At 43.3% G+C, this 26497-nt stretch overlaps 2 protein-coding genes across 6 annotated transcripts; one reads left to right on the top strand and one right to left on the bottom strand.

Annotated features, from left to right (window-relative positions):
- The first annotated feature begins 1170 nt into the window (after positions 1-1170).
- Positions 1171-10118, top strand: elf2a (E74-like factor 2a (ets domain transcription factor)). Of its 4 annotated transcripts, none has more exons than XM_020647767.3 (9): positions 1171-1455; positions 3005-3088; positions 4425-4722; positions 6169-6276; positions 7070-7186; positions 7730-7813; positions 8218-8410; positions 8519-8773; positions 8926-10118. In XM_020647767.3, the coding sequence occupies exons 2-9, from the start codon at positions 3014-3016 to the stop codon at positions 9479-9481; spliced, it is 1686 nt and encodes a 561-aa protein (XP_020503423.1). In that variant the 5' UTR covers positions 1171-1455; positions 3005-3013; the 3' UTR covers positions 9482-10118. The 4 variants fall into 4 exon arrangements, with proteins under 4 accessions (XP_020503423.1, XP_065814526.1, XP_065814525.1 ...); XM_065958454.1 differs by having other exon boundaries at positions 4349-4722; positions 7073-7186; XM_065958453.1 differs by having other exon boundaries at positions 4349-4722.
- Positions 10119-10994: 876 nt separating this feature from the next.
- nocta (nocturnin a) lies at positions 10995-26150 on the bottom strand. 2 transcript variants are annotated; one of them, XM_029280046.2, is made up of 4 exons: positions 25738-25857; positions 19211-19363; positions 13891-14181; positions 10995-12749 (listed from the first exon to the last, which is right to left on the bottom strand). In XM_029280046.2, exons 3-4 carry the CDS (start codon positions 14171-14173, stop codon positions 11890-11892), a joined length of 1143 nt encoding a protein of 380 aa, XP_029135879.1. In that variant the 5' UTR covers positions 14174-14181; positions 19211-19363; positions 25738-25857; the 3' UTR covers positions 10995-11889. The 2 variants fall into 2 exon arrangements, with proteins under 2 accessions (XP_029135879.1, XP_020503430.1); XM_020647774.3 differs by lacking the exon at positions 19211-19363 and having other exon boundaries at positions 25738-26150.
- Between the last annotated feature and the right edge of the window lie 347 nt (positions 26151-26497).

Below are 26497 nucleotides of genomic sequence, written 5' to 3'. Positions count from 1 at the left end.
ACACTTGAATCGCCACTGGTCAAGAGCTAAGCAGCATAAGCCCTCTCTCCTAAACGAGACAAGACTACATGTGCAGTATCGACCTCGCTGCTGCTAAATCGTCAACGTTCTTCTCATGCAATAACTATTTATTTACTCACTAACTCATTGCACTATAGATGTTTATTTAACAGTTCAGTCATTGCACTTTAGCTGCTTCCTTTATTCTCTGCACATTAACTGTTTATTTCTGTCCGTTTATTGTCTATAAGCTATTTCTCTACTCATTAAGGGGCACAACTATTTCTCAGCTAAGGATATAGTGTATGTCTATGTTTGACCAGATTTTATAACGACAATAAGTGCCGTAAATACCGAAATATACCGTCAATACTGAAAATGGAAATTCTATCAAATAACACACAGTGCAGTGTGAAGATGTGCAATAATAGTGCAAGAAGAGCAACCTGGGTGCTCATTTCCAGTTTATGAACTGCACAGGGGATAAATGAGACCTGGAGACTTCTCTCTGAAGGGGATGATTTGGGTTGACCAGTCCAGCATAAGTCCTCAAGACCCGCCTGCCAACTCCCTGACATTTCGCTGGCTGTTCGTAAGACTTTCAAGTCTTTTCTGATTGGCCAAGATAGCATTTCCAAACTATTTGCAGCAAATGGCGTACAAAAGCTTAAAATAGATTTTCATTGAAAGAAGTCCTATAACGGAGTTTGTTATTAAGCACAGCACCCAGATGTTTGCAGCTCTACACACTCTCAGGAATCAGCAGCTTTAATAACATTTGGTTTTGGGCTTGGCGGGGACTTTCCAATTTCAAGCAAATGTATGGACGTAGGTCTGATGGCTGGAGAGGTGCCAGATCACTTCCCGAATACCGTCGTGTTGACTTTGGACAAGACAACGAACCGAACCCACAACAGCCCGGGCGTGCCCCCTCTGACATCCCACCATTAATACATGTCCTTTGCGTGCATTTGTGTATCTTAGGTCTATGTGTGTGAACAAGCATGTCGCACAATATAGATAATATAGAATCTAAAAATCTAAAAAAGAATATAAAACAAAATAAAAATATTGGTCCAGGAAAGTACATACGAGCTTGCACGCTGTCATGGTGTACATACGAGGTTTTGCTCACTGCTTCAGGGGTTCGTCGTGGTGACGTCACGGCGTTCTGCGCTGACACACTGGATCCGTTGTCGCGCCGGAAAGCTACAGGATAGCAAGAAACGGGCTGCGATCAAAACACAACTTTAGGGCCTGCATCCGCCCCAACTCTTACGGTTTTGACAAAGAACGTCGATAGGAGTCCTCAAAGCGATTTTTGGGCGACGGAGGACGTGCAAACTCTAGTTTATGAAAGCGAAGTACGCGTTTTGGCCTTGACAAGTTGGCTAACGGAGGTCCGAGCTAGCGCTAGCAGAGGAGCTAACTTTTCGCTAGCAAAAGCAAAACAAGGTAAGGGGAGTAAACTTATTGCATTGATATATCAGCAGCCATTGGTAGATAACCAATCCAAATGCAGATGTTTTAATAGGTTGTTTAATTACTATTTTAACTTTTTAAACAACACGATAATTACAGAATATTTGTTAGCTAGCTTGCTATCTGCTAACTGTTTGTAGCTCAATAACTAGCCCATTAGCATCAATGGTAGACTATGCTAAGTTTGTTTTAGTTTCAGGTGATCCTCTGTTTATAGAAGAATTCAGTGTGTAATTATTTTAAAAGGACATAAAGTGCACGAAGCTAGCTGCAGCGGTTGTAGCTAAGTGTTTGTTTGTATCAGACTCTTCAAGCTCGCTGGTTAGCTGCAGACTCGGTCCTGCAGACCTCTCATCAGAAAGTAAACATGCCCGCTCACTGTCTGCTGTACACCTCCGTTATTCCCAGTGTTATGTCGAGAAATGCCCTCACCTCGCAGGGCAATGCGAACTATTGCAAATACTTTATTATCACAGATCTGCCCCCAGAAATAACATTTTCAAACACGTCAGTGACGTGCGTGCACTTCTTGGCAGGGATGCATTTCTCAGCATAACACCTGTAACCCTCATTGTTTTTAACTAAAAGAGCTGGCAGCGAGTCGTGTCTAGATTTCAGTGTTTTGTCTTTGTTTCCTGACTTTCTGTCGTGTTTATTATAATACAAGAACTGCCAGGAAGACTCCCTCAAAATATATAAACTCAGTTCTACATTTAAGTTTGACATAAATGTGACAGCCTAAGCTTTGAGCCATTCTTTAATTTTACTGACATACTGGCCATAAGTCGAGTTTATTTAAAACACATTTCAGCAACAAGGCGAAGTACTTCACACATATCCAAAGCATCAAGACAAAGAGAAAGAGAAAAAGAGACTTTAAAATGAAAAAAAAACGAAAAAGAGAAGATTAAATATGAAAGTATGTTTAAAGATCCAACAGAAATACTGAAATATGACATTAAGTGAAAATAAGACATTAAAATACATAAATAATAACAAATGAGTGATGGTGATGTTTTCAGTGTTATAAAGAGGTCCCTGATTACAGAGACTTTTGTTCTGACGGACACAGATTCACCTGCTAGTCTGAACTAACTGAAATAGATTCAGACTCACTCTGTCTGTGTCGGGCAGCCCTAAGGTTCCCTGGAAACCTCACCCAGGGGTGCTGTGGTGGTGAAATCCACCCGCGGTCGTTACAATTCAACATTGTACTAATGTTCATAAATGTTCATGTCAAAATGATTTCATAAAGGACAAGGTATTTTCTATAAGAGTATACGTCTATGAAAGAAGACTTTAGACGTCCACACAGTTAAGTGGTGTTTCTCCTTCACAACAAAGACCACTACATCACTGAGACGGAGTCATGAGGAGACCGGGTGCCCGTGGGGCCTTCACATGACCTCCATTCTTACATTATGCACACAAACAAACAAACTTGTGCATAATGTAGAAACGAGGAGGTCCTCCAGCTCTGATATTTTCTCCACTCTGATCCCCTGTGCTTTTATTTTGATAGGAATGAGTGATGACCTCTGTGGTGGTGTCAGATGGAGGAGGGAACATAGTGGAGTATGTCACCGTGGTGGAGGAGACCCAGCAGGTGAGTATCCTGACACCTGAGTCATCACCTCAACAAAGTCCAAAATAAAGTTTAAAGGTCATAGAGGTTGTGTCAGTGGTTACACGTTAAGTATTAGGTAAGACAGGACAACACGGTTGAAAATAATTAGGCATAAGGGACTAATTAAATCGTATGATGAAAATTAAAGGTGAGGCCTCTTTTTTTCTTCCTGTTACATGAGCTGTTCTCACTTATACACCCCTGAAAATATCTAGCTAACTTCAGGAGGACAGCTCCAGAGATTCTCCTGACCTGGCTGTTCACATTATGCTCCTCACAGCGGGAGATTATCCCTGTGAGACAGGAGAACACCATACTGACAAACAGAAAACATAATAAGCAGACAGTCAATGCACTGACTCCAGTCACAGGATATAAACGTCATTCCCCCCTCCCATTGGCTCCAGGTGAATTCTCCTGATTATATCCTGCTGCGTTCTCACATCAGCTCACTCTGGACTTGCTGCAGAAAAAGTACTAGAGGTCTGGCAGGAGGAGACTCTGGGTGAAGTTTAAGTTTCCTGCAAGTGTGAAAGACCTAATTGTTACGTAGAAACATGGACGCAGCAGGTTAAGATTTGCAGAAGAGTATACCGCCAGTGTCCCACACCGAGACGATACCTGGGCAGCACATCCAAATGTATCAGCCAACTTTTCTTTTTAAATCTGTATCAGCTCCCTATCAGCTCTTGAAGCAGTGGGTGATCTTTCATGTCTTATTCATGCAGCCTTCACACACATCTCACCTGTTGTGAAAACAGACACCATCATCCTGTGTGAAATGAATCAGGTAAAATGTAGACGTGCTGCCTGTTCTCCTTTGTTTCATCAAAGAGACTCTCCTTATGTGTACAATAAAAAACAAAGGTGCAGTGATTTTTATTCAGTAAGCACACTAAAAATGATGATGTCATTTTACAAAGAAATCACAAGAGGAAATATTTTGAACAGTTTTGGTGTCTGATGATCAGATCAAAGACTGTAATACTTTTTAAATCTGTCTTTAATCTCGTTCCCTTAAAAGTGATGAAAGAATTGTGATGAATCATTGAGAATCACGGAGTAGAATAAGTTGTAGAGAATATTTAGTTTAGCTCTACATGATGCGTGTGTATCATGTCCTAGTTCTACAATCGGCTGCATGCTGCAATAACAAGTCTTTTAGTTACACTGAACAAACACTTTAGTAAAGGACGTGATACTGAAAATACATTTTCTTGATGAACATTAATATCTAAGGGAATTACTGCCATCTTTGAACTCTGGGTCATCCCTTCTATTCTCACTCTGCCTCACCTTCTCAAACCATGTCCAGTGTGAGCAGCAGCCGGCTGAGGAGGAGGAAGAGGAGGAGGAAGAGGAGGAAGTGGTTCAGCAGGAAATCGAGGCGGTGATCGTGGAGGGAGGAGAGGAGGTGGAAGAAGATGTTGAGGAGGAGGAGGAGGGCGTGGTGCTGCAGGAGGAGGGCTGTCCTGCAGTGATCGTGGAGGAGGTGCCCAGTGCTCAGGTGGAGGAGTGCTACTCAGCTCAGGTCCTGGTCTACGACGATGAGACGTACCTGATGCAGGATGTGGCTGACGAGCAGGAGGTGGTCACAGAGGTGGCAGAGACGGGTGAGTTCTCTGACTTTTAAATTAGACTTCTATAAAGTTTTCTTCTGGGATTCACCCAAACGTCTCTACAGGATAGACAGAAAGAACACACTGAGTCTTAATGTCTTGAAATCTGTGTTTCACATGTTTGGGTTCAAAGTTTAGACTTCATCATGACTGAAATAAAGCAGACAAACCAGATCTGTCACAGGAGAGCGCCCCCTTAAGGTCGTCCAAACATGAGTTGAGGAAAAAAGTCATAGTCAGTCGACTGTGTTTTCATTGGTCCGTTAACTCCATCAGTAAACTGCTCATTGTCTGATCAGTCTGAAGTGTTACCGGTCACGTCCTCCTGAGTTCATCATGAGTATAAAAAGATTTCTGTGTTTGATTGCAGAGTCTGACCGCAGGGGACATGATTTCTGTTTTTTGTGTTTGTAGTCCCTGTTGAGTAAAAGAGGCGGACAGAGAAGGCTAATTTGCGACCCTGTAACTAATTGGCTTGAGTGCAGCTAACGATCAGGTTACTGAAGTCAAATCTTATCTCCATCTCCATTTTTTGTTTCTAGTTGCCGGTCTGAGTGTAAACAATGATTGGAATAGAACTGAACATTTTTAGCCTCAGTATCACTTTCTGTAAAATCAGGAACATAAGTCACACCGGTATGCTGCGGTCTGTTTGTTGGGGTCTGTCAGAGTTAAAAAATGGTTCACACCGTCTCCCTGTGATGATTTGTATCGTGTTCATCTGAGTCCACAACAGTCAGTGTGTGAGCAGCTGTGTCGTCTGTTTTCACTAGGTGCAGTTTGTTATCCTGTTAGCTACCTGCACGCTTGTCGAGCTCTCGACCTACAGTGACGTTGATAGTTGTGAAGTACAGACCCACAGCCTTCAAGTCTCTCTGCTCTCCTCAACTTTAAACCAGCACACACAAGCTTTATTTACTACACCGTACACGACCGTGTGCTTTAAATGCACCATTATGACATCATGAGGGAGGAAAGATGGTAGAAAGTGGCGCTGCACGTTTTGCACAGTGAAGCAGTCGTTTGTAATGATCAATGACTCTTCTATCATGAGCAGTTGGAGGTGGTGGTGGCTGCACTTTTGATGGCGCTGTCTCAGCATTTTATACACACATTTTGTTCACAACATTATGTTGTCTCTCTCTTGCTCCCTTTCTCACTCTCTCTCTGTCCCCTGTCAGCCGCTGTTTGTGTGTATGTCACAGCACACTGCCCTCTGCTGACTGGAACGATGTAAAACACTTTACAACAGATTACAGGAAACAGGAAGGGAGGAACAGACAGCCTCCAAAAACCCCAAACAAGGAAGTCAGCATTTCAAAATAGTTGTGGTTGCATTGTGTTCTGTTGTTGTCCTTGAGTTGCTCTCGTAGTCGTCGTGTGGTCTCTTCTCAGTGAGCATGTGTGCACTGACCTGCTCCTCTCTTGTCCTCTGCTCAGTGGAGATGACGGCTCACGACATCGTGTGTTTTGACAAAACGTTTGAAGCAGCTGAAGCTCTGCTGCACATGGAGTCTCCTGGAGGTCTGCACAATGATCGAAACACAGGTAACCACCCCGTCGACACACCTCGCTCTGTGTAAGAGAAACTGAGCCGTGCACAGTGAGCGCCATCAGAAGGGCGTGTTTTAGGAGAGTGAGGATTAAGAAGGTACATCAAAATATAACATCCACTGAAAGTCCTTGTTTTTGCTGCTTTCCTTATATTCAGATTGACCTTTAGTAAAAGAGTCAAATCTTTTTTAGGATTACATTTCTCTCTTCAAAGCCACCAAACGTCATTGATAAAAACAGTCATTTTAAAAGTGTCAACCGATGCTTTAAGCGCTTCGATTTATTTAGGTCACTGTGACTTTGTTTAAAATGGTTAGCCTGGATACAGAACAAAATTGGCTTAACACAACAATAACACTGATTGTATTTAAGCAGCCCCCATGTTTTTGACAATAGATCTTGGTGGGTTTGAAGAGACAGAAAAAGTATCTGAAGGGATCCTTTCTGTGTTCAGACACTTTAGCTGTTTTCACATAACGCACTCTGGAAAATGTCTTGAGAATTTCAGGAACACTGCCCCTGAAATCCTTCTGATCCAGTTTTTCACACATGCACCTCACAGCAGGAGGCCATCCTTGTTGTACGGGAGGGGGGGAGGCAAGACATGCCGTAAAAAGAACAAAGCAGAAATGATGGATGAAGCAACCGGGTCCTGTATATGACGCTGTAATGAGACTTCCTGCCTGTAGTACGATGCTATGTGTAGAGAGCGGACACAGTAAACATACTGCAGCCGCTGAGTTTAGTGATTCAGCAGGAGGAGTGTGAATGTTCTGTTTGATTCCAGCAGAGGATGTGATGATGGAGACGGTGGTGGAGGTGTCGACAGAGTGTGGACCAATAGAGGAGGAGTCGTTCCCCATCCCTCCCGAGTGTGAACCTGCTGCAAAGAAGAAGAGAGGAGGTCAGTGTCCCGACACAACAGCCAATCCAGGACTCGCTCATATGAGCTCCTTTGTACACCGTGTTGTCTGAAGAAATGTGCACGTTGTAAATCCACTTTGACAGTGACTCTGCTCAACAATTCATCTCTGGATTAGGTTTTGTTGATTGTTTGTTGCTGTTTAATACCAAGCTTTAAACAATAATAACTATCTTTTTAGTTCACTGTGACACACACACACACACACACACACACACACTATTTGTAATGGTGTTCAAAGTAATATTTAATCTGCATAATCTCTCTCTATCCTTGCTTGTGTTGTTCTTATTCTCTGATGTACGTCTCTTTGGATAAAAGCGTCTGATACGTGAAGTGTAGAATGCTGTAGTTCACTGGACTTTGATCACACGCGACGCGTCCTGTGATGGGACTTTAGCGCATGTGCACATTGTAAAACAATATCTTTTCCAAGCCAATGTCGACTGTGAGGGGGAAGCACTTTAATTTGGACGTTTTCTTCAACAACCATTTTGTGTTTGTGTGTGTGTGTGTTGGATGCAGGTGGACGTAAGCCCAAGACACACCAGCCTGCTTCCAACGGCTCCTTTGACCTGGGGATCAAGAAGAGACAGAGAGAGGGCAAAGGTTTGTCTCAGAGTTCACATTAAAGCGTGTGTGGTTTAAAGATGATCTGCAGAGTAACGAGCAGACTGAGAGAGCATGTAAATGTTCCTAACAGATAGATTAAGTCTTTTATTTTGAAAGTGACTCATGTTAGCTGTTAGGAGCTGTATGAGCTCTCTGATATATCAGTGTGGTAAAAACATCAGTGTGTTTTTATATATATATATATATATATATGTGTTTGTGAGCGATGAGATTCTTTGGATTTTAACACCTTAAAAGTTAACCCGTACCCGTAAATGATTTACATAGAGGATGTTAGTTTGTGTTGAGCTTTTTAAAAGGACATCGGGGAGTTTTTTTCACTGTTTGTGTTCAAATGATCTGCACAGCCTCAGGATTTTATGATGTTGTCTGTCCTCCAGGTAACACCACGTACCTGTGGGAGTTCCTGCTGGAGCTGCTGCAGGACAAAAACACCTGCCCCAGGTACATCAAGTGGATGCAGAGGGAGAAGGGCATCTTCAAACTGGTCGACTCGAAGGCCGTGTCCAAACTGTGGGGGAAACATAAGAACAAGCCCGACATGAACTATGAGACCATGGGCCGAGCCCTGAGGTCAGCCTGTCCTCTCACACACTGCATACTACTGACCTCAGTTTGTCACATATAATAACACACCTGTCTGCTGTGTGTGTGTGTGTGTGTGTGTGTGTGTGTGTGTAGGTATTACTACCAGAGGGGCATCCTCGCCAAAGTGGAGGGCCAGCGGCTGGCCTACCAGTTCAAAGACATGCCCAAGAACATCCGGGTGATAGACGACGAGGAGGAAGGAGAGGAGGTGGAGGACAGCGAGGGTATGGTATCCGCTCAGCACCTGGCTCACCAGCAGGGCCCCGCAGGCCTGGTCACCAGCTCCCCCGCCTCCACCCAGCCCCAGCACACCTACGTCACCGTCATCCCCAGCAACGCCGGCACCAGGTGACTATCCTCCATCACCAGCAGGATACACATCTGTGTTTTATTTCTCTTCAATCACTGCTGCACTCATCCACAACATCAGAACGCTACACTTTAAATTCTCATGCAGCTCAGGACGCTAACAGTGTTTCTCTCTGTTCTTCCTCCTTCAGGCAAATCAGGGCCATGCCTGTCGTCATGACGAACTCCCTAGGTCAAGTGACATTAAACTCCTCCTCCATCCTAACCACCACTTCAGGAGTCCCAGTTACGGTAGCCAACGCCTCAGCCGGCGCTCCACCAAAACTGGTGATCCAGGCGCTGCCCACCATGCTGCCCGCCGGATCCAAAGCTGGAGAGAAGATCACCATCATCACTATCCCGGCCAACCAGCTGGCTGCGCTCATGCAGGCCAACCCATCAGGCCATATCACGCAGCTCATCCAGGCCAAACCTGTCACTACAACGTTAGCGCAGGCCACCACTAAACCAGCCACAACCCACACGGTCCAGCTGACCACGGGCAGGCCCCAGCTCATCCTGGCTAAACCAGCAGCAGTGGCCCAGGCGCTGCCACAGCTCTCTGTCCAGGTCAGCGCGCCTCATCCCACCCCATCCAAAACCCCCACCCAGACCCCCAATCCAGAGGTAGCACAATCAGAAGCTGTGGCTGAAGCTCCGCCCCCTTCTAGCCCGTCAGCTGTGTCAACAGAAAACGCATCGTCCTGAAAGCCTCGCCCTGAGGAGGGAGGGGGTTACAGGAAGTGACTTTGGACACTGTTAAAAATAAAGTGCAGGATGCATCCAAACCCCTCCACCCTGCATCAGACTTCTCTGATTGGCTCAGATGGTCACCAGGGAGGCGCATGCTCCCACACAGGATTAAAGGGACTGTTGTAGAAACATACACACACACACACACACACAGACACACACACAGACGGGTCAGAGCTCAGAGGACGTGAGCAGCCTTAGATTGTAAATGAAAAACTCTGTTTTGTAATCAGATGTAATATAAGAAGCCTGACAAACTTTGTTGTAAACACAAATGTAAAAAAGCATTTTTGATACTCTGCCGTGTGTTTCAGTCCGGACGTCGTTTCAGCTCATCTCTTTGTTTTCGTCTCAGTCGACGGTTCGTCTGCAGACTTTGTCCCTCCACAGCACTGTCTTCCCCTCCATCAGCTGTCTGTCTTTTTTTACTGTTCACATAAAGGGAGTGGAAGGACGTCTGCGTGGACAGAAGACAACTAAACCGTGTGCTCCACATCTGAAGTATAATATACTATTTTTTTCTTGTACTATCTGTGTAATGAAGTAGATTTTACTGGAATATGTATTATAAAAAACAACAAATGTGACCAAACTGTCTTAGGTCGTTTTCATTTAGCTGTTTGGAAAATGCATTTATTAGTGCTAAGATGTGTTGCGCTTAAAGGAAGAGTGTGTGCCTTTTTTTTTTTATCAAGTAGATGTCGCCCTCGAGCACCAGCACTAAACCAAAACAAACAGCTGCTCATCCCTCCTCCTGTGTTTAGTGTGGCTGGGAGGTAAAGCATTACTGATCACTTACCTGGTTTCAAACAAAACTGAACAGAAAAAGTTATTTCTTCAAAAGATTGAGACTGAAGGTTTTCATAATGGCCTTCATGAACATTTGCACAATGACGTCGTTCTGAGGGAGTTTCTGAGCTGAGAAATGAAGCCAACAGATGTTTCTGAAATTGTCCACTTGAGGCTGTCACCTCGACTGAGTCGATCCCCACGATAAAATATACATTTCTTTCAAGGCTTGAATAGAAGTAGCTGTCTGCTAGGTGTCACCTCAGCTAATTCAGTCACTGACCTTTAACCTCTGGGCCGTGTTTGTGCGGTTTGACCTTTTGGAAATGTTTTCATGTAAATATCAGACTTTATTGGACTAACAGACCGTCCAACAAGTCTGAGCTCCGTCCTTTAGGAACATAAAGTTTAGTCAGCTGATCACTCATCTTCAGTCCTATATTAACCATGGCTGTGTGTGTGCTTGCAAACTGTTATTCATAGTTATTTGGCCTCTGCTTCAACCTGTGTAAACCAGTAAGACAGCCGCAGATCAGAGCACACCGGGGTGTCCATGTGTGTTTGTCCCTGAGAAAGCACCTGTGAGGACTTTTTAGCTGGTTATGACACCAAAGCCTTGTTATGTGACCGCAAATCTACTCAACTCTTTGTGAACAAAGCAGGCAAATGAATCAGGACATTAGGATTAAAATAATAACTTTATTTCATCCATATCAACATCTCCCCTCCCCGTGTTCAAGGAAGTCAAAGCAGCAACATGTTCATGATCGACGTCGTCATTCAGAAGAACCATCAATTAAAGAAAATAAGATTTAAAACACTGGTGAGAAAATAAACAACTGATGGAAAGTTAAAACAATAAATTAATAAAATTAAGTAACAAAAGTCTAATGTGCATTTTTAAAAACAATAAATAACTGCAGATGAACCTCTTAGCTGCCTTCTCAGCGGAAGTACAGGAAATGAAACATGACATTTAGTTTTAAAACACAAAGGAGGCCAACGGGCTCCAGTGTGACTCCTAACGCCGCCCACTTCTAAACAAGTCCAAGGATCAAAGAGTTCGGCAAGAGTAACATCACAGTGTCTCATTTCAGGTGACACAGGTTTGTGGAGCTGTGTTCAGGCCAAACGTTTTCAACATGTAGGCTAGGATCAGTACCAGGTCCCAGTTTAAAGACCTGTTAGCTAGGATCAGTACCAGGTCCCAGTTTGATGACCTGTTTTTGAGAAATCGGTGACCTTTTAACGTTAGGTGATTTTTTTTTTTTAATTTGTGTTTTTGAGATGCCTGCTGCTACTTTCATCTTTGAGTTGACTTCATGTGTTTATTTATTGTTTGAAAGTTAGATTTCACTTTTGGTCTGAACACAGCTTGAGGGTTCACATCAGTCTCATGATGCTGATAATCAAAACTCCAATCAGGTTTATTCCCTCCCCAATGACTCCGCCCACTTTCTGCTGTCTGACAGAAACCAGGTGATGATGTCACGGTCAGGTTGCTCCTCTGGTTTGCAGCAAAGGTTTTTCTCACTCAGTCCTCCTTTTGGTCCAGGGCCACTGTGATTGGCCGCCTACATCAACCTATGAGGCTCCTCCCTGAAGCTGATGTCACACAGCAGCGATAAATGGTCAGAGGGGTAGTGATAAGAGGGGAGGCGGTCTGGGCCGATCTGCTCCTCCGAGGGAATGTTCAACAGGCAATCCACACTTAAAGCATCACGGGAGTACCAGATGTAGTCCAGAGTGCTGCAGCTCTCTCCTGAGGGGCGGATCTTCCACGTGGTGTAGGCGGGCTCTGTCTGTCCATCGGAGCTCAGCAGCTTGTATGCCGAGTTTAGGCCGAGAGGGGAGGAGCTAAAGCGTCTGTAAACGTCTTCAGAGGGCTCGGCGTTAAAGTCCCCGCACACCACCAGAGGGACAGTGCCCTCGCTATCGCCGCGGCTGCCACAGCGGGACGTGATGCTGCGTAAACTCTGCAGGAGGTCGGCACCCTGCGCACTACGCAGCCTCTCCCAGCCGCTACGGGCTTTCAGGTGTGTGACAGCCACGCACAGACGCTGACCCGTTAGACGGCAGCACAGCGTCTGAACGATGGCTACCTGGTTGGTGGGCAGCATCATGGCCGACAGCCGCAGGTGAGCTGTGGACTGCAAGGAGAAGCGGGAGCGGCGGTAAAACAGAGCGCAGCCGTCGGGACCGTTATTCTGCTCTACGTCCAGACAGGGAGACCACGGTTTAGCTAGGAAGGTGCCTTGGTAACCCAGGCTGGCCAGGATTGGCTGGAAAGTGTCATAGTAGTGGTCTACTTCCTGGAGGCACAGGATGTCAGGGCGGTAGGTGAGAATCTCCTCCAGGATCAGGTACTTCCTCTCCTGCCAATTGAGAGCGTCCAGTGGACAGCGGACAAACCCGTCCTTCCCCTCGCCCAGAGCTGGAAGAGACGGAGAGATGTTTTCATTTAAATGAATTACTTCGATACCAAAAAAAAAAAAAAAAAAGAAGATATTTACACATGAGTCCAGATATCTGTCGACACAGGTCAAGATTTTTGGAGTAAGAATTGTTGAGGTTTGTGTTTGTACTGTGAGCACTTTTGACTAATTGCGTTTGTGTGAGCTTTGATGTGTGGTTATATTTGAGAACACAGTCCATGCAGAAGAGAGCAGATACATTGGCTATAATACAATCCTGGAACCCCTCTGCTATCATCAGAATCTTATGTGCCTCGTAATAAATCTCTTTAAACAGATATCTGTAGAGTCATTCACTTTATTTTAACTCCCTTCTTGCCATGTGCATGTCCAGGTGCTAGCTGGACTGTAATCAATGATGGGCACACTGAAAAGGAAGATTTCCCTGATCCTTTTTGTGGCATCTGTTGGCTTGATTGGAAACAACATAATGTTTGCAGTTGTCCTCAATCAGTTTTAGACGGACTGCAGTCATGATCTGTGAAGCTGCTTTAAGGCACATTGAAGCTTTATGTTAAATACTAATGCTTCATATAGACTTTAGACTGCAGACGTGAATAAATCACAGTTCAGGATGAATATTAAGTCCATAACCAAATTATTTTACATATTAAAATCCTGACCAAAGTTAAAGACGATAACAAATAACCAAAGTTGTCAGTTAATCTTTAAGGGGAACATCAATATTGACGAGTCCAAAGTTGGAAGGCCATCATCACAATGCCCCACTAAAACCTACAGAGGTCATGGGTAGATCAGCAGGCTTCCCCTAAGGGAGACCATGTGTGTTCAAATCGATCCATAAAGCTGAGGTAACCTTTTGTCCAGGTATCCAAAGCGTTGTCAAATATGGTGTTTTTCTCTTCAAAGATTTGACCTTTTAGTTGTCTTTTCAGTTGCTGATCAATCCGTAAGCAGTTATGTGCTGATGAAATCAGTAGTATTACATGTAAGCTTCCCAACATGAGCCTGACGACTGAGGAAAATGGATGGTGAATTTCCATCTTAAGTGACATATTGTTAGTATGTCTAAATAAACCACTGTGTCTGAACATTTCTTGAGGTCACTGAAATCCAGAGAAATATCTGTGAGATCTCTACCTTGTGCGAGTATATTCCACTGCATGATCCGTATGGAGGGGTTGTGCTTTTGGCGGCAGGGCGCCAAGCCACTTGGTAAGACCAGGTCTCTGTGAGGACGGGCTGGACGACTCTGCAGGGCCTCCTCGCACTCCCTGAGCAGCTGGTCAGGGTCGATCTCAGCTAGGCCCTGGTCCAGGTCCTCGTCTGGGTTCTCCTCTGGGTACAGGTCTGGTTGGGCCAGGGGGGGGCTGTTCAGTGATTGGGCTAATGTGCCAAACAACCTGCTGCTGCTGCTGCCCATTGGACAAACTGAAGGATAGGAGACAAAGGAGAAAGTGCCCGGTCATTAACCATGCTGTGTGGTCAAAGTTTGGAATCATCAGCACCCGTAAAGTACTGCAGCCAGATCACAGACTGTACAGATATTTATATATTTGAACGTGGACTATTAGTTGCATGAATGCAAAGGTTTTTAAATATTGCACCATTCCTTATGGCCTTCCTTGGTTTGGGTCTTCAGGTATTTAAAGATTACTATTGGGCTGCCAATGCTAGGGCAATGGCATTCTGACGATGGATGACCATCATTCTGACCATGAATCACTAAACTCTGCCCCCCTCTGGTTAAAATTAGAACTTTCATCCCTGATACAACCATATGTGTCACTATCCTCCTTACTCTATAACAACCTTTCATCTAAGATTCAACCAGTTAGTCAAAGTCTTGTTGTCAGAAACTCCTTGAAAATTCTTAGCCAAATTAAAAAAAGTATATCCATGGGTTGGGTTGTGGGTTTTCACTTTTGTTTTTCACAACATACACAAAGACGAGCCCCAACAGCCAGTGCTGTCAGTCAGACAAAGCTTGGGTTTGTATTTTTGGTCTCAGAACATTTTTGACTCAAAACGTGTTCAGACCACTCACTCCATGAGTAAACAAACAGTCCACAGTACAGAATATGCAAAGGTCAATTTCCCTTAAACCACTCAGGTCAGAAGCTCGCTCTTTAATCTGAATGTTCAGGGTCGGCTGTATCAGAGAGAAGAGAGCCATGTACAGTGATGTTGTAGAAACTAAGGTGGTCATGATTCCTGAATCTTCAATTTCCATACGACACAACAAGTAAAGATCAGACGATATTCATTTTTTTAATTTCCAAGGCTGCCCATAAAGGGGTAAAGAGGGGAAAGTTTTCTGGGGGCCTGACAGCATGGGGAGGTCATCAACACATGGTCCATCCTAAATTAAAGTAAATATCACTGAATTGTATTCTAAATGCTAAAACTCAAAATTATTGATTGAACCTTCAGTCAAATGTAGCCACTTTCAAAATGTAAACACTTTTTTTTAATGGTTTGTCCCAACTGCAGACAGGACAAGGACACACTGAAATACATACGCTGATATTGTGAATTAAAATCTGACAAGGGCCCGCGCACTGGGCCTATCAGGGGCCAAGCCATTTTTGTGGGCAGGCCTTCCTGTTTCTATACCACGGACAGAAAACAAAAAGTAATAGACCCCCAGTGTTGAGTAATTTAAGTTTCTACATCCCTCTTCTAAGCTTGTCTTATAATTGTCTTATGAAAAAGACATACTTTAAAAAATGTAAAAAGTTTGGTACTTTTTCCATTACTATTTAAAACAGAGACGGTATAATTTTTAAACCACCCGGGTTAAAGTATCTACAATTTCAAAACCCTTAGTAGAAACTAGGGATGACCCCATACAGCCGAGTACTTGACGATTTGTTCGTCAGAGCCTCAGTCGACTGCCAGTCTCACAGTCGAGCACAAGGGTTGTTCCTTTCCAGCTCTATGGGGGGTGTTTAATTTCTAATTTTACAAAGAGGTCAAATCTGATGATTCAGGTCAAACAATGTCAATCTTTAGTCGGGGACAGGCCTGGTAGAAACAGGGAGTACTGGTATTTAAGAAACATGTAAACTATTTCAAATCGGTTTGACGAGTGTGGCTAACGTTAGCATTGCTAACAACACCAGCCTTTAGTCCTCCTTGCAGGTTAACGTCCACATTTTTGTGCTATATGTGGTCAATATGCCAGTTTAACCTGGCAGAGCCGACATATTACTGTTTCTACTTTTATGGATCAAACAGTCTAACTGTGCCGTGCTAATGATGCCATTCTTCCACTGTCTTGTTGTTTACTATCAGGTCATAGTGCGGCATTAGACCGGATGGCAGCAGCCACTGACCGGCGATACGGCTTGACAAAGTGGAGCGTGAAAGCAAACCGAACCAAATGAAAAATGCACCAATGTTATAACAATGCTGGACCCTGAATCACACAGATCCCACCAAACTTTTTTAACACCTCTAAAGAGTTTTGAGCTCTTTGTTGTTGGATCGATGCTGACGTCCTTGTAGTGCCCTAGTCCACTTGACTTATGTGTGTCTTATGTTGGTGACACATTTGTACGTCTGATTTGAGGGCAGCTTTACATTATTACTTTAAATGAAACCAAACACTGTCCGAGTCCAACCCTGAACACCATCATCTTGAACTAAAACAACATCTTGCATCGCTCTAAAAAGTCTTCTGGGAATAAATATCTAAATCCTTCGACTTTCGTCTGACAATAATAAAACCTCTGGGAGTGACAGGCAGTGTAACCAATGCTTAGTGATAAACTACTTCCCTGCTATGCGTCGCTTTTTTTCTGCAATATCTAGTAATGACTGCCAATCCGTGCCCACAGATTTATAATCCATGTGCATTATAAACCATATCACCCAGCCCTGTGCTAAACATGTAGAAGACGTGATCTTCCTCTGCTTCTGCTCAGTGAGACCCTCACCTTCATCGTCCTGTGACTGTAGGTAGTGTTAGTGTGTATTCACACCAGGAAAGTCCTTTAGTTCACTTTCTTTGATCCGGACCAAATACATTGTTTCTGTTTTGGTTTGGTGCGGTTCGTTTTCATATTGCACTTTTCCAAAGAGGACCAGAATTTGTAAACAAAACCAAATGTGTGCAAAGATCGTTCAATCAGTGGACAAAAAGGTCGGGTTGTCCTGGTATTGAACACTTTGAGCAGCAAGAGCGTTTGATACTGTGACAGTGCCACATAATAATGGAGTGTCTGTAAAAATCATTAATTATGGCTAGAATGTTTCAAAGAATAACAAAAAGTAGGCCTATTGTTATTGTAACATTTGCATCAGTTTATAAGTACGAAAATATTCCATTGTAATATCGATACAAATATTAAGTTTGGGTTGGGTTCCTTTTTGATAATTTTGACTCTACAGGTTCATCTTCCAAAAGAACCAAGTGTCTCTCTGAATCATCGGTTCCCACCCCTGCCTCCCTCTCCCTTTCTTCCTCCTTGCAGGGTGGGGGACTGACCTCTAGAGCAGGCAGAGATCTTAACCTGAATCAAATATGATAGAAAGAGACAGAGAAAGAGAGGGACAGAGACAGAGAAAGAGAGAGGAGGGGAGGTCAAGGCTGCTACAAGTGTGTGCTTTTGTGTGTGTAGGTTGCCTAACTAATTGAGTAAGTGGGTGGGGTTTTGAAAAGAATGTGCATTTTGTCTAACAGGTGGGGGTGGCAAGGCTAGTACACACACACACACACACACACACACACACACACACACACACACACACACACACACACAGACACACACACACACACACACAGACAGTCTTTGTCAGTTGCACATTAACAGTAATCTAATTGAACTCCCTGTTCCCCGTCGGCCTGTTGAGCTTTGGGTTAAACAGAAAACCTCTGTTACAAACTTTAATCTCTTGGACACTAAAACTACTCATAGACAAAACATTCTGTCAAACTGACAACTTTTGAGAAGTGCATTGCTGTTTAAATAGATAGAACGTTTTACAATCATTCATTCACAACAATCTCTAACACCTTAAAGTTCTTTATATGGATTTTCTATACCCCTTTACCGTCTGGGATACCTCCAGCAGGAGCTGGGGATCGAACCCCCGACTTTCCAGTTGAGAGTCAACCGACTTTACCAACTGAGCCACGAACGCCCCTGTAACATTATACAGTTACTGGAAAAATCTAAAAAAGATACTTAGATATGAATGAGAGGTCATATCACCCGTCTCTAATCTGACTTCAACTTCTGTCAATGTGAGCACTCAGGTTTAACAATCAGACTGTAAAATGTACAGCACATCATTTGTGACTGCTGTCACCCAATAAGGGGCGGGGCCTCACATTAAGGTTGCTCTCATCAATTAAGCTGCCAAAACTCCTTTTGTCAGTAGTTATAAAATCCCAAGTCTGAATGTGATCAGTCAGCAAAGTATTGATAAAAACTAATATTTCAAAATGATGACAAACACTCAAAAAAAGACAAGGAGGGACAAACATTTGACCTCTTTTGATTTAAAGAAGTCCTCACAAGTTCAATTATTTGATGACATTTCAGTCAGAAAACGTAAACCAAAACATATACAGACACAGTCACGGTGGTGCCGGATAGCTTAGTGGTAATGTTGTGCGCCCCATGTACAGAAGCTATAGTGGGTTTGAATATGACCTTGACCCTTTGCTGCATGTCATCCCCTACTCTCCTCCCAACAAACCATTGTCTCTCTTCAGCTGTCCTGTCCAATAAAGGCTAAAATGCCCCATAAATATATATTTTTTAAAACTTTGAAAAGCAGACACAGTCATCAAACTAGCTCGACTGAATCCACTCCACCATGTCAGAGAACGACTTCCTCCTCCTTCAGCTTCATCATTAATAAAGAAACCAGATCGGATAGAAATACAAACATACAGCTGCAGCAGATACTTACATGGAACACCAGGGATGAAGGAAACACACACACACACTTGGACACACAGTTTGTCCACTTAACGCCCTTCCTGTCGACCTCTACCCGTCTGCCTCTACCCGTCTGCCTTTCTGCAGAGCTGGACTCAGAGCGAGCGAGCGAGCGCACAGTCTGCTGGATGAGGACAACGTGCCTCACGAGACCATCCCAAAGTCTGCAGCGACATGAAGGAGGAGACTCTCCACTACAGACTGACCCATCCAAGAATGCTACACACACACACACACACACAACGCACGCATGCACACACAGGAATGACCGTCCACAATGAAGCATGTGTTCATTCATCATTCACCACGTGGTCTAAGATGTTTTAATACAGAGTTCTAGTGATATTCTATATTTTCTTTGGACTGAAAGGTACAAAAACAACACTGAATTTATCTTCTAACATTTACAGTGTAGGTACAAAAGCCTGGTATATGTTCTCCTTTGAGCCATACAGCCCATTTAATTTGACTCTAAGAAACATTGTCTGTGTGTCTGAAATACTCACTAGAGCTCCTCGTGTGAGGATGAATCCAGCTCTTGAGTAGAGAGAAGCGGTTTCAGGAAATGATTCAGCCTTTAAAACTAAAGAGGAACCAATGAGCTCAAAGCTGAGATCCGCAGACAGGAAGTCAGAAAAGAAGAGAGCACCAACTTGTCCCTGGTTTAGAAAACAAAAAAAGATACCATTACGCCTGTCATGCCTGTGTTGTGCTTTCCTCAGTCATACTATGATTACACCACCTTGTCCTTCTCTGAAACTGTGACATAATGCCGTTATGTAATCTTTTCATCTTTCTGTATCAGCGTGAGATAATGACATGGTGTGTCATCTCTGTGTATTGGCACTTTCCTCCTGTTTTAATGTCATTATTTTTATACTCATTCCCCTGAAATGATAGTCAAAGACAATATGACAGATTGGTGTGACCATAGGTGTGACCATGTTCCTGCAGGGGGCTCCAGAGGCTCATCGGCAGCAGCCGCCATGCTGGAAATGCTGTCTCACCCTAACCTGTCCGTGCCGCGGACAGAGTATTTTACATCGGACGGCGTAATATAATGGTAGGGGAAACACTGGACACCATTCTGACACCAAAGGAAAATAGGTAAAGGAATAAAGATGATAACAGCTGCCGGCCTTCCTCACTGTAATGACACACAGAGTAGTGCAGGTTAGGTAGATCAAATTCCAGGTCACCACATGCCAGAGACAAATTAGATTAAGTGATCCAGGGTGAAAGATGAATGAAGGCTTGTCTTATACGTGACTATTATCAGACACTGAGCTGTTTGTGAAACTGTTCCTAATCTCATAATTAAAATAATAATAATAAAATAAATTCACAGAAGTTAGCCTGTGTTCTTCATGTTTTCAAGATGTTATATTCTCCTGACGGTTCACACATGCTCCTCAAAGCAGGATACTATCCCTGTCAGAAGGGGGGGAGGGAGTTCAAAATGACACACAAGTAGCAGACGGCGCAACAGAGTCCTCTATACCAGTGTTTCTCAAATGGTGGGTCGGGACCCAGAGGTGGGTCGCGGAGCCCTATTCAGTGGGTCGCGAATGTGTGCATGGAAAAAAAAGCATGGAAGCACTTTTTAAAAATGTTTGTTATGTTCAGTTTCTTGCTTATGTCAAATGTTTTGTACTGACTGACGTCCAAACTGAACATTTTTTCAGTAAATAAATCAGATTGGTCAAGAAATATCCAGAATTTGGGTTGCAATACTTCCTGGAGGAGTTGGTGGTGGGTCCCGAGACTAGACCAGTTGAGAACCACTGCTCTATACCATAATGAGAATATTTGTCTTTATATCAATGCTACGTGTCCTTCAGGAGAATCACAATCTGAACTACTGGGGAACAGGAAACATGTTTTATTACATGCACAGAGATCGTAGCGGTCGCTTAGACAGTCTATGCACCATGCAGCAGTCACAAGACATAAACGTCACTCCCCTCTCTCACTGGCTCCAGGTGAATTCTCCGGAGAATATTCTGCGACGTTCTCACATCAGCTCACTCGGACTTGCTGCTGAAAAATGACTAGGGGTCTGGCCGGAGAAACTCTGTGTGAAGTCTGAACGAAAAAATGTGGCTGTTTGCTTTCACACATGCACACAAGTGTGAACGCCCTATTAGAGTCAGACTCTGTCGCTTCGTCCACCTTCTTGGATATGTTGTAAACATTACACTGTGACTTCCGCAGCGTTCTTTAACATCATGCCCTGCCACCTGAGACCCCTCCCATCAGACAGGAAAATCTCCCACTGTGAGAAACGTGTGAACTCAAGAAAATGAGACTTGTCTGCATGTGTGAAAGGGGCTACAGCGTGGGAAACATTTAGTCTGTTTTCTACATGAGATGCATGAACTCTATATTCAATAAAAGACACCACAGGTAATATTTCCCCATTTCTTTTACTTTAACTACCAGACCTGGAAAGCTCTTAAATCTAACTCTATATAGTGTAAGATGATTGTAAGCTTTAAAATGGAACAGAAGCTAAAGTAGTCCTGACTTTAAGTCTACATGCTCCCTTGACCTGTCTCTTCTGTAAAGGTTACATAACCGCCTAAACAATCTCATTACAGATGGAGGCCAGTAGAGATCTGTGCAGAGTCAGATTAAGAGTTTTAACCTCCTGAACCCTCAAACACTGAAACTAGAAAGCGGCTAATTTAGTTAGCAACTCTATATTAGTTATGATCAATTCGTCTTTACAGGCAGGCTATGTACCCCAGGCATTTAAAGTAGCGGTAATCAAACCTCTACTTAAAAAGCCTACTCTGGATTCAGAAACTCTGGCTAACTACAGGCCTATACCTTCCTTTTTTCTCAAAGATCCTGGAGAAGGTGGTAGCTAAACAGCTGTGTGACTTTCTCCATGACAACAGTTTATTTGAGGAGTTTCAGTCAGGATTTAGAGTCCACCATAGCACTGAGACTGCACTAGTTAAAGTTACAAACGATCTACTTCTAGCTTCAGACAGGGGACTTCTCTCTGTGCTCGTCTTGTTAGATCTTAGTGCTGCCGTTGACACCATTGACCATCGGATCCTGTTGTACAGACTGGAGCATTTGCTTGGAATTACAGGGACTGCTTTAAGTTGGTTTGAATCCTACTTATCAGACCGATCTCAGTTTGTACATGTTAATGATGAGTTCTCTATGCACACTAAAGTTTGCCATGGAGTCCCACAAGGTTCAGTGCTTGGACCAATTCTCTTTGCATTATATATGCTTCCTCTGGGAAATAGTATGAGGAAACACTCCATACAGTTTCATTGTTATGCAGATGATACTCAGCTGTATCAATGAAGTCCGATGGCACCAGTCAGTTATGTCAGCTAGAAACGTGCCTTAAGGACGTTAGGACCTGGGTGACCAGAATTTTTTTGCTACTTAACTCAGACAAGACTGAAGTTATTGTGCTAGGCCCTAAGAACCTCAGAGAGACTTTTTCTAGTGATTTGACTGTCCTTAGTGACATCAGACTGACATCTAGCACATTGTTCACATAAGAACAATGACATCTTGGTTGACGGCCTGCCAGAACAACCCAGGCCGAATGGTTTTGAGTTTTGCAGCTCGAAAGAGAGAGGAGTTAATTTCTGCTAAAGCATCAATGTTTTATAAGCGTTTATAAGCTGTCAGTGTCATAGTCAGCACTAGGGCCCGACCGATGTGGGATTTTTGGGGCCAATTTCGATATTGGGGAGAGTAAAAAAATCAGACCAATATATCGGCTGATATCTTTTTCCTAGATGTCGATCTGTAGAGATACACATTTATTGTGTAGATCCCTCAGATGCATTTTTCAAACACTTGTGGAAAAGACAAGATGGTCACTCAACTGTAAAGTAACTGTTCATATACGTTCATCACTGCTGGACACTTTGGAGAGTGATGATGCTTGTTGTAATCCATATAGCGCCCTCTGCTGGTGAAAGAGTGTAAGTGTAATATAATGTTGAATAAATGTAGTAACATCAGTGTATCGGAGATAAAATTAGCCGATAGTCTTTGGATAAGCTGATATCGGCCGATATTATCTGGCCGATAAATCTGTCGGGCTCACTCACGATTTGTGAAATCTGTCAAGGGCTATCCAGGCCATTGGCAGATTTCACTTAACGTAAACCCCTGACTTAAACGATATAGCAACCTAATGTCTTGAGACTCTGGTATGCTTCTTTGATGGATTGCCTACCTGAAAAAAAAGGGATGAGTGGGTGCTTCATATTGCATGAATGAAAGACAGGTACAGCCTAAATGGACTTGAGCTTATATAGCGCTTTGAGTAGTTGGAAGACTATCGCTTTTCTAGTCTTCCAACTACTCAAAGTGCTTTTACACCACATGTCACACCCACCCATTCACACCCTTTCACACACTGATGGTAGTGATCACTATGTAGTATTATCCATCAGAAGTAACTAATGCCATTCATACATATTGCGAGAGCAATTCGGGGTTAAGTGTCTTGCCCAAGGACACATCGGACATGTTGCCCAGCTGGGGATCGAACCCTCGACCTTCCGGTTGAGAGGCGATAACTCTACCAACTGAGCCACAGCCGCTAAAGAGTTTCTACTGTGTCCGATCTAACCTCACCTTCATAAAGTGAAAGTACTCTGAAGAATGAAAAGGTGTCACAGTGAAAACATTTGTGTTTGGCACAATGATTGGATTACTTGATGGAGATGATGCCTTTGTAATGCAGGCTGCTGGTTTTCAAATAAAGCTGCACTGATCTGCTGTATATACTCTCCTTCTATTTAAAGTAAGCAGGTAAATCCAGCGTGGTAACATCTCAGCAGCAGGATGAGCTTAGTGCAGTGATATAAGGAGTGCAGTGTCATGCAGGAGCAGGAAGGAAAGTGCAACAGATTACTACACAGTGGTTCCAGTGAGAACATCGAGGACATCCCGTACCTCGCCTTAGAGAGAATGAATAGAGCTGAAGCATCTAGCATGACTACAGAGATGAAGGTAGAGTGGTAACCATAGAAACAGCTATCGAAACAAGACACGCAGATCAGATGATAGGTCAGAAGGGACAAAGAGGATAACATTACAGTTATTATTTCTTAATGTTGCATTAATTTAAGTGGTAAGTGAGAATCTCAGATTTAAGAGTAGGTATTTTTGGTCAATCGTCACATAATGACATCATTTGGAAGAAATAAAAGTCCTGAAAGTTCTCTGAATAATGACTTCTTGTCTGTGACAACTGATCAGAACATCATCAACTCAAGAAAAAACGCCTGCCACCGTCAAAAGTAATTAAGAGGCCTTTGTGTAAAGATCACTTTGACAAGGTTATAATTATTTCAGACACCTGCTGGAAAATAAGTTTCATTTTCCTTCTCATTACAAAGAAGTACTGTCCATCCATCCATCCATCCAGTACCTTCACTGCTTTTCCCGTGCAGGGTCACAGTGGGCTGGAGCCGGTCAGTTGTCATTGGGCGAGAGGCGGGTTTCACCCATTGTTTTAGGTGTAACCCCAAAAGATGAGGGGCGCAACGACTACACTGCACAGATTCACTTCTCTATAACCACACCTAAACAAAATAGTAAATAATTTGCTGTTTAATAGTTGTCATCAACCGGTGAGGGGGGTCTGGGGGTCTCCCACATAAAATTTTGAGCACCGAACATTTATTTTTTCTGTCTTTTCTGCAAAACTTTATAATTTATCCAAACGTTTTATAAATATTTTAAGTGTTCATTAGACACATGTTCACACAAAGAAGAATGCATACATTGGAATACTTTAATAAACATGTGGACTGGAGAGTTGTCGTGTTTTTGCACTATAAATAGTCTATCTATAGCTAGTATACTAGTTACATAACAGTAAATTTAAACTTAATCCAGAATGTGATTCATTTCTGACACATGGTCATGTTGTGAAGACGTGATCTTTTTTTTGTTGGTTCTGTTTTTGTTTGTTTATTTATTGAAGAGGGGTCGGGACAATGACAGCCTCAAGCGGACACTCGATGAACTGCAGGATTGTGCACCTCTGCATTGGCTTCATTTTTCAGGTGGCCGCTTGGTTTCACCATGGACTGATCGTCAGCCAATCACAGTGCTGACATGAAGAGACAGACAACCAGCCACACTCACATTCACACCTACGGGCAAAAAAGGCCTAGTCCACACTGCAGGTATTTTTGAAAACTGAGGAAAGTGCATTTTGGCAAGAAATGTTAAAGTGGAGATGTAGAATAAAGTGGAGGTGTGGAGAATAAAGTGGAGACATAGAGAATAAAGTGGAGATGTAGAATAAAGTGGAGATGTGGAGAATAAAGTGGAGACATAGAGAATAAAGTGGAGATGTAGAATAAAGTGGAGATATAGAGAATAAAGTGGAGATGTGGAGAATAAAGTGGCGATGTAGAATAAAGTGGAGATGTAGAGAATAAAGTGGAGATGTGGAGATGTAGAGAATAAAGTAGAGATGTAGAATAAAGTGGAGATGTGGAGAATAAAGTGGAGATGTAGAATAAAGTGGAGATATAGAGAATAAAGTAGAGATGTAGAATAAAGTGGAGACATAGAGAATAAAGTGGAGATGTAGAATAAAGTGGAGATGTAGAATAAAGTGGAGATATGGAGAATAAAGTGGAGATGTAGAATCATTTCATTGTCGACATTTCGACTTCATCCTTGAAGACCATAAATAAAGTTTCCCTCTTCTCATTAGTTATTTCTCATGTTTTGGCCCTAATCCTCTTCTGTACTTAAGACAGTTTGAGAGGTGAGGTGAAAAATGATGGTAGTAAAAGACAGAATATGTAGGTAATCTTTTCAGACAATGGAGAGTAGGTCTAGGCTCTTCTTTTTGGTACTTTATATTTATTATCCCCAAAACTTTGATGAGGAGTGTGTGAAGGATTATAAAAGTGTCTCTTTCTGAATAGGCTGAACTTTGTGGTGAACGTTAGCATGAGTCACGTATGATGATGAAGAAGTACAACTCTGAATAAATGGTTAAGGTGTACAGTAGGCCTACCTGGTGTTGTCGCAGTGTTGGATACCCCGCTCGGCTTCATCTGTGGACTGGTCCCATTGACTCCCCCACCTCCTCCTCCTCCTCCTCCTGCTGCTACACCGGGGTGACAGCACCGTGTCCCCGCCGGGGATGACACTCCTCCCGGGGGAAACGGTCTCCTCGCTACCTGTCCACCTCGTGACGACACACGCAGCTGGCCGAAAAACACCGAGCAGCACCGAGCCGGATTCATGCTTTTCCTGTACTGAAAATAAACGGAGAAACGGCTGTAAATTAGCGCTTTCACCGACACTAACGACACCGAGCCATTGACTGAACCGAGCGGTAGAGAAAGTTCTGACGGACAGACTGCCGTTTCTCTTTGTACGCTATGTGAAGGTAACTGTCACTGAAAGCCGGCAAAAGTTACATCATTTTTCTAGTCTGTCACGGAACACCGGTTACTGAGGGGCGGAATGATAATGGACTAATCCAAAAGCTTAACCGAGGTCACCAAACCACGAACAAATGACAGAAGTCTATAAAATCGTCGAATACAACGTCAGTGTTTTTCAGTTTGCCTCTGTTTGATTTTCGTACAAATAGATCAAAGTGCATTAATTAAAGACGCTATAATTATGACCCCCCTCATGTCAAGAATGGTTTAGCCCACACAGACAGTTGAGGCAGGGTGCGGAGAGAAATGGGCGTTTCTTTCCATAAACAGGCCAATCAGCGGTCAGTGCGCTTCTTCGACAGCAATGACGACTCTGACGTCAAA

Source organism: Labrus bergylta, chromosome 9 (assembly GCF_963930695.1).
Source record: "Labrus bergylta chromosome 9, fLabBer1.1, whole genome shotgun sequence".
NCBI lineage: Eukaryota > Metazoa > Chordata > Actinopteri > Labriformes > Labridae > Labrus > Labrus bergylta.
Note: the sequence above shows the minus strand (reverse complement) of the source record. Positions and strands in the feature narration are given on the sequence as shown.

Bases quoted from the DNA above. Each gene is read 5' to 3' on its own strand.
- elf2a (XM_065958453.1), top strand. From the start codon at position 3,060: ATGTCACCGTGGTGGAGGAGACCCAGCAG. The intron at 3,089-4,348 runs GTGAGTATCCTG...TTAATATCTAAG, and splicing joins TGGTGGAGGAGACCCAGCAG to GGAATTACTGCCATCTTTGA. The intron at 6,277-7,069 runs GTAACCACCCCG...GTTTGATTCCAG, and splicing joins GCACAATGATCGAAACACAG to CAGAGGATGTGATGATGGAG.
- nocta (XM_020647774.3), bottom strand. From the start codon at position 25,969: ATGAATCCGGCTCGGTGCTGCTCGGTGTTTTTCGGCCAGCTGCGTGTG. The intron at 14,182-25,737 runs GTAGGCCTACTG...CCTATCCTTCAG, and splicing joins CAACACTGCGACAACACCAG to TTTGTCCAATGGGCAGCAGC. The intron at 12,750-13,890 runs GTAGAGATCTCA...CGTCTCTTCCAG, and splicing joins GTGGAATATACTCGCACAAG to CTCTGGGCGAGGGGAAGGAC.